The sequence below is a fragment of the Marmota marmota genome, unplaced genomic scaffold, assembly GCF_001458135.2.
Source record: "Marmota marmota marmota unplaced genomic scaffold, marMar, whole genome shotgun sequence".
Lineage (NCBI taxonomy): Eukaryota > Metazoa > Chordata > Mammalia > Rodentia > Sciuridae > Marmota > Marmota marmota.
Window position 1 is genome coordinate 35,934,111 of NW_026000005.1, and position 7,444 is coordinate 35,941,554.

At 44.0% G+C, this 7,444-nt stretch overlaps 1 protein-coding gene across 8 annotated transcripts in view; it reads left to right on the forward strand.

Annotated features, from left to right (window-relative positions):
• Ttll4 (tubulin tyrosine ligase like 4) overlaps positions 1-7,444 on the forward strand; it is a 45,368-nt gene that overhangs the window by 17,631 nt on the left and 20,293 nt on the right. For 3 of the 8 annotated variants that reach the window (XM_015481398.2, XM_015481397.2, XM_015481393.2), the window contains exons 2-4: positions 814-903; positions 3,348-3,573; positions 4,414-6,006. In XM_015481398.2, coding sequence (XP_015336884.1) covers positions 4,511-6,006 — 1,496 coding nt within the window. In that variant the 5' untranslated portion in view covers positions 814-903; positions 3,348-3,573; positions 4,414-4,510. Of the gene's footprint in view, positions 1-813; positions 1,122-2,946; positions 3,574-4,413; positions 6,007-7,444 lie in introns of those variants that run through there. The other 5 variants (XM_048808566.1, XM_015481394.2, XM_048808565.1 and 2 more) reach the window with 5 other exon arrangements.

A 7,444-nucleotide genomic window follows, 5' to 3' on the forward strand; every position in this document is an offset into this window, starting at 1 on the left:
TTTTTTTTTTTTTTTTTTTTTTTTTTTTTTTTTTGTACTGGGTATTGAACTCAGAGGCACTTACCCCTGAGCCACATCTCCAGCCCTTTTTATTTTTTATTTTGAGACAGGGTCTCACTAAATTGCTTAGGCCCTTGCTAAGTTGCTGAGGTTGGCCTTAAACTTGTGATCCTCCCAAGTTGCTGGTGTTACAGGCATGGCCTAATGTGTTGGCTTCATGTCAGTTTTCTAATTTGGTCTGTCACACTAATTTGGTACTCTCTCCTGTCTTTCCCAGAATATTCCAGCTGTGTAGATTCAGCATTGGAATATAATCCACTGCTGACCAGGGCTGGGCTTGGCAGAAGTCACCGGGAGGTGGTAGCCGTTAGTGCATCATGGCTGGGGGGAAGAGGATTGCTCTGGAGACTTCCTGGGAAACTTGGGACAAGTAATACATGTTTTTGCTTTAAAAATTAAGAGAGTGCTGGGGTTGTAGCTCAGCAGTAGAGTGCTTGCCTTGCACATGTGAGGCACTGGGTTTGATCCTCAGCACCACATAGAAATATATAAATAAAGTAAAGATATTATGTCCATCTTAAAAAAAAAAACTTAAAAAAAAATTAAGCAAGACAGATGCCTTGAAGTAACATTCCCTTAACATTCCCCTGCTCAGTCCTCATCCCCCTTTCTGCCCTGACCATCATTAACAGTGGAGTATATATTCTTCTGGACTTTTGGTTTTGCACAGTCTAGTCAGATGTCCTGAGAACTGTCCAGAGAGAATTTTCCTCCAGGTTAGTTCCTCCTAACTTACCTTTATTTGCCTTTCAGCTGGGCGCTTTCCCATTTGGACCAAGATTGAAGAACTTAGCCACAGAAATATACTTGTTTTCTTCTAAACTTGAACTCTGCAGGCTATAGGTCAGTGTTTGTGCCCTTTTTGCTTCTTAAGTCCTCCTTTTCTCCAGGGATCATATGTAGGAACAAGAAAATGTTAGATCATTGGCTCTGTAAAATGTTAGATTATTCAAAGTTATTTTCCAGATGAGGTGAATTTATTGACTCCTAAAGTGAATTCTTTGCAAGCCTCTAGTTGGACTGTCAGCAAATGGAGGATCCTTTGGACTTAGTCAGAGACAGTAAGTATGAATGCTTTTGCCTATCTTTCAGTGGTGTACATATGTGGCTAAAAGTGTATGTAAACTGAATGAAAATAGTGGAGCTTGTGGTAAGTCCTTTTGTAACTTGCATAATCACCATTTGTTCTTTATGAGTTTATATTTGTGTAAGTTGGGTATTTTTGATGTATCCGTGGCTTCTATGTACACAAATATCTTTCCTTCCTGTTCTTTCCCCTTTGATGCCTTGCCCTAAAATATTGCCTGGGAGATGGGCAGTTTATCTTGGAATTAAAGTCATACATATAGAGTGTGTCATTATGGTGCACTTAGAAATTTAAGGGAGTTTGGGAGAAGGGTCTCCCAGATGTTGTCTCGTAAGCCAAGAGTATACCACAGGGATGGGCTTGATGACCTTGCAAAAAACTGCCTCTGAGTTTTGTGGTATTTGGTTGCCAGACATTCTTTGCCTGTCTGGGCTTTGATTTTATGGCAGAACTCACTATTTTTGGTGCACTAGCTTTTGGAACTATTTTTTGTTTTTCAACTTCTTAGATTTTGGATCTTCTACAGCTTTTTTAAGTCTTGCTACTCAACACTCCTATAGCCACTGGACAACACACAGACAAAGGTGACTGTGGCAGAGTTTGGGGGCCTAGGACAAAGTCTGCGTGAATGTTCTAGGTTTCTGCTTCTCATTATGTGAGGTTTTAATATCACTAGGAATTTTACAAGGAGAAAGAAGGAAGTTACTTTTAGCAATCATCATGTCTTTGTGTAAGCAGATACTAATTCTGAACCAAAAACAGTGAAACCAGTTTGGAACCCTTGTATATGATAACTGTTGTGGAATGTTACTATTTACTTCATGTTCTTGGAGCTACTCACTGCTGAGTGTGACACAACAAATTTGTCTTTTGCTCAGCATTACCTGACAGCCATCTTAGCCAATCCTGGATGTCTCTGACTAGCTGAGGAGCTCTTTCTCAGAAAGAATTTAGCAACATCTTACCCACTTGGTCCTTGCTGCAGATATCTTTCTTTAGGAATACAGGTGCTGCTTCTTCAAGTTGGCATCCTACACATCATAGTCTCCTCTGTGACAGGAGACTAGGAATGGAAATGACTGTTGCATAGACATGAGCTCTGAAATCCCATCAGTTGGAGAGAAAAGAGAAGTCACCGTACTCTGTCTGTCATTGGCCAAGCTGGCCTGCTTCACACTGTGTGGGATCAGGCCACCCAAATCTTCTAGGAGGGTGGGAGTTTGTTCTTAGCCTTCTTCCTCCTCGTTTGGATTAAAAGGCAAGCCAATTGGGTGAAAGACTCCTTGTGTCCAGTGTTCTGGCACTAGGATTCACATGGTGGAAATCAGGCAAAACTGAGTACTGTGTGGCAACAGAGAGGAATTCTTCACCCAGCCCTGAGATATTATGCAGTGAGTGCTGATGGCTGCAGGGGAGTATGGGATTGTCTGTGGCATCAATGAGACAGCAGTGGTGTGCTCCTGCAGACTTCACCCATAAAGGCCTGGACCAGCGCTTAGAAAGGCCTGAAAGTCTGAAGTAGCATGATGCACATGGGGAATCATGAGTGGGATTGTTTTTCAGGGGATACCAGCATGAATTTTGATTTTCTTAATGCTTTTCTCCCATCACTTTGGTGTATCCATTTTGTTACACTGGTAGGGCAAACATGTGAATCTTGAATGTACATAACACTTACACATATGCACATGTGCAGTCTTGTGAAGAGGCAGGATTTGCCTCTTCCTGTTGTGTGTTTCTCTATCATATATGCACAGGGTAATTGTCCCATTTACAGTGTTTCCATAGTTAGGACTTCTATAGAGATCTATTTTATGTCACCTCATTTTGAGGTTAAGCTGGCCTCAATATCTGGTTTTAGCATTTATGCTGCTTTTAGCCCACCATCATTTTGAATATTGGTGAGTGATGATGTGACTTTTTGTACTCTCCTCAAGAAAGAGTTCAATAGAGGTCAGCCTTTTCAGGAAAAGAAGGTGACATCACGTGGCTTTTGCAGGCTGTTTGTGTGTGTCGTCCTTTCCTCACTAGCTTCTTTGAAAACACCTGATGAGGATAGCAGGGTTCCATTTAGAATTATCCCAGATGTCTGATTTCTTATAGATAGGCTTGGTTATCCCCCTCCTGTACTGCTGTGAAAGCAAACACACCTTTCTCTGCGTTTGTGAAAACTGGAGAATATTTTGTGAATTTGATTTAGAAAGAGAGTGACCATGCTGAAGAGATTAAGACTCAGAACTACAAGGCTAGTTCAAAGATTCTGCATGAGACGAAACGATGAATGAGAAGACAGACTTTCTATCCTGGAGAGCAACCCAAACTGACGTCTGGGCTCTGGAGTAAAGAAAGCTTTTCTCCTCTTCTTGCCTCTTCATTCCACACCCTGAACACTCCTGTCCATTGTGGCTGCTGGGAATAAAGTCACTGTAAGTAAAAATAATGTTGGTGTTTAGTTCCATTTTCTTTCTTCTTTTTCCTATTAACATGTTGTTAGGGATTTAAGTGTATGGCTGGCAAGATTCGTTTTTTTAAAAAAATATTTTTTACTTATACATGGGCAGAATATCTTTATTTTGTTTATTTATATTTATGTGGTGCTGAGGATTGAACCTAGTGCCTCCCATGTGCAAGGCTGTGTTCTGCCACTGAGCCACAACCCCACCCCAGCTGGCAAGATTCTTGAAGAGATGAAATTTCTGTTTTAGGTCCAGAATAAACTCCAAGGTTATCAGGGGAATTCTCGCTTCTGTCTGAACTTGTCCTGCTTAACTGTAAAAAGCAGGCTGAATTAGGGGTAGCTGAGAGCTAGATTAGGGAGAAATAGAGGTCAAATGCATTCTCAAATAATCTTTTGAGCTTTCAGAACTGGTGGGTGAGAGGAAGATATTGGCTCTTCTCTGCCACTTCCAGACTTGCCTCATTCCTAGCCATGCTGGTTTTAGGTGAGGGGATGTGGCCCCTCATGGAGAATTAGTATGGTGAGACAAAGACATATACCTTTTTTTGGAGAGGAAGGCACACTTTCTGAGTGAGATAGGTGGACACACTGAGCAGCCTTGGAATTAAAGTCTGGTTGGATGAGGGCATCAGGAAGACCACTGGGAATTCCCTGAAAACATAGGGTTCTTCTCCCATGGCCCCAAATGGTGACCAAGACTGGTTGCCTAAGAAATGCTGAGTGGGACTTGTTGCTTACCTGAGGACCACTCTAGTATACTTTCCATCCTCCCAGGAATACAGCATTCCTAACCCTCTCTCCCCTGCAGTTGACAGACTTCAAAGATGAAGCTGTTGCTATTGGAGATGTGTGGCACCTTACCTGAGCCAGGCCCTGAGGCCATGCGGCCATGATGTGGGCCCCTCATGGCCTCAGCAGGAGCAGAGCACTACAGTATTGGCCTCCGCCCGGGAAGCAACTTCAAGCAGCGAGGTTCCTCAGGCACAGTGCCTGCTCCACCGCCTGAGAAACCGTCAGAGTGCAAAGTCTGGTCACAGGCCCATCAGCAGGTGAAGCCAATCTGGAGGCTGGAGAAGAAGCACGTGGGCACATTGTCAACGGGGCTGGGCTCAGGCCTCTTAGGGGTTCCACCCCAGCCAGCCTATTTCTTTTGTCCCAACACTTTATGCAGCTCTGGGACCACAACCGTCATTGCAGGTCACAGCACCTCCTGTTACCTGCACTCTCTCCCAGACTTGTTCAGCAATACCCTGCTGTACCGCCGTTCCAACAGTAGGCACAAACCATACCAGCAATTGGAGTCTTTCTGCTTGCGCTCAAGCCGATCAGAAAAAAAAACTTTTTCTTTCCCTCAGAAGAGTCTCCCTGTCAGTCTCACTGCCAGTAAAGTCACTTGTTCCACGGTCTTCCCCATGGCTCAGCCCATGGCATCCTCATCCACAGATCCATACCTCTTACTGGCAGCAGCTGGGGAAAGCCCTTCAAGGAGGAGTCTGGCCTCTGCCATCTCAGGGAAGATCCCATCTCCACTGTCCTCTTCCTATAAGCCCATGCTGAACAATAATTCCTTCATGCGCCCAAGTAGCACTAAAGTGCCTTTATCTCAGGCTGTAGAGGGCCTGAAGTCAGTATCCTCACCCAAGATCCAGCCTATCTCCTGGCATCATTCAGGGGGTACAGGAGACTATGCACCCCAGCCTGTTGATCATAAGGTGCCCCAAAGCACTGGCACTGTCCTAGAGGATGCCACTGCCCATATCACCCCTGCTACTCTGTCTACCCCTAGCTCCCTCAACACATCCACCACCAGTGTTGCCTCTTCTCAGTATAGCCAGAATAAATTAGCCTTGAGGACAGAGCCACATCCCTATGTCCTGGATGACAATTCAGATTCCCAGGCTCCAGCTAAAGAGGTTCGTTTCACAGAGGCTGTGAGGAAATTGACTGCAAAAGGTTTTGAGAAGATACCACGGCAAGGCTACCAGTTTGAACAGTCTTGTTTTGTGAATCCCAGCCTCCAGTGGAACCTTCTGAACAGGAGCAGGCAGTGGAAACCTGTAGCTGGCCAGCAGTTTCCTCAGGAGGATGCTGGATCAGACAGTAGGAACCTTCCTGGTGCCTCGGATACCTTGGGGTTGGACAGTACAGTCTTCTGTACCAAAAGGATCAGCATTCACCTCCTTGCCTCACATGCCAGTGGGCTCAGTCCCAGCCCTGCCTGTGAGTCTGTAGTTGATCCCTCACCACCTAGAGAAGATAAAACTCCTGTTCCCCCTCCTCTCCTTCAGCCCCTTGGGGTAGCTGAAGTGGCCACCCATCTGTCTTCCATCCATCTGGGCCAGCCTGGAAAGGAAGAACTTCAGAAAGGCAGGGAGCTGGCCTCACCTGCTAGGGATATTGGGTAAGTAGAAGAATGTTTTTGGTTCATTTAGCGCAGTACAATGGGTATACCATAATGGTGATACTGACCCAGTTACCTCTGAAGGTTGGTTTTATTTTGTAAGTGTCTCAGAATTTTTGACTTTCATTTTAGGGCAGGGATCAGGAAACTAGCTTGCAGACCAAATCCTGCTCATTGCCTACTTTTTGAAATACAGTTGTATTGGAACACAGCCAGGGCCATTTACTTCTATTGTCTGTGGCTGCTTATTATTTTTTTAAAAAAATATTTATTTTTTAGTTGTAGTTGGACACAATACCTTTACTTCATTTATTTATTCTTATGTGGTGCTGAGACTCGAACCCAGGGCCTTGCACATGCTAGGCGAATGCTTTACCGCTGAGCCACAACCCCAGCCCCTTTGTTTTGATTTGATTTTTGGTACTGAATGGTGAATCCAGGGGCATTTTAACACTGAGCTACATCCCTATTCATTTTTGTTTTTTATTTTGAAACAAGATCTCACCAAATTTCTCAGGGTCTTGCTAAGTTGCTAAGGCTGATCCCAAACTTAAGATCCTCCTGTCTTGACCTTCTGAGGTGCTGGGATTACAGGCCTTACGGTAGCTGCCTTCTTGTTACAACATTTGGGTTGAATAGTTGTGACAGATTGAATGGCCTGCAAAACTAAAAATATTTACTCTTTTGTCCTTTAGAGAAAGAGTTTGCTAGCCCCTATTTAGGTTATATCCAGGAGAGAAATAAGAATTCCAGACACCAGGTGTTGGGATCTGTGGCTTTTCTACTTGTTCCAAATCAAATCAGGTTCCCAAGCATTGCTGGTATGACAGCCAACCATTCTGTCTGGACATAGACACAGCTGATTCCTTCTCTTGTGTCTTGTTACTTTTCTGGAATTTTGGTTTGCCAAGTCCTTCCGAGTTCCCAGTGAGCAACCTAGGAACATTTGAAGATATTCATTTATATGCAGAGTTTTGCACTTATATATTATGAAGTAAGGGACTTCAAAGAAAATGGAAGAGGTAGTGCTTCTGTATAGGTGGGGGATGTAAAGAACTATGGCTAGATGTGAACTTTGAGGGCAAGAGAAATGAGTTTGAGATCCAGGCAGGACATAGCAGATTGGTGACAAGGAGGAAACAAATACTGGGAGATAAAAGAGGATTGAAGCTGCATGTAGTGGCACATGCCTATAATCCTGGTGATTTGGGAGACTTAGGAAGATTGAAAGTTCAAGGCCAGGGCTGGGGATGTGGCTCAAGCGGTAGCGCGCTCGCCTGGCATGCGTGTGGCCCGGGTTCGATCCTCAGCACCACATACAAACAAAGATGTTGTGTCCACCGAAAACTAAAAAATAAATATTAAAAAATTCTCTCTCTCTCTCTCTCTCTCTCTCTCTCTCTCAAAAAAAAAAAAAAAAAAAAAAAAAAAAAAAAAA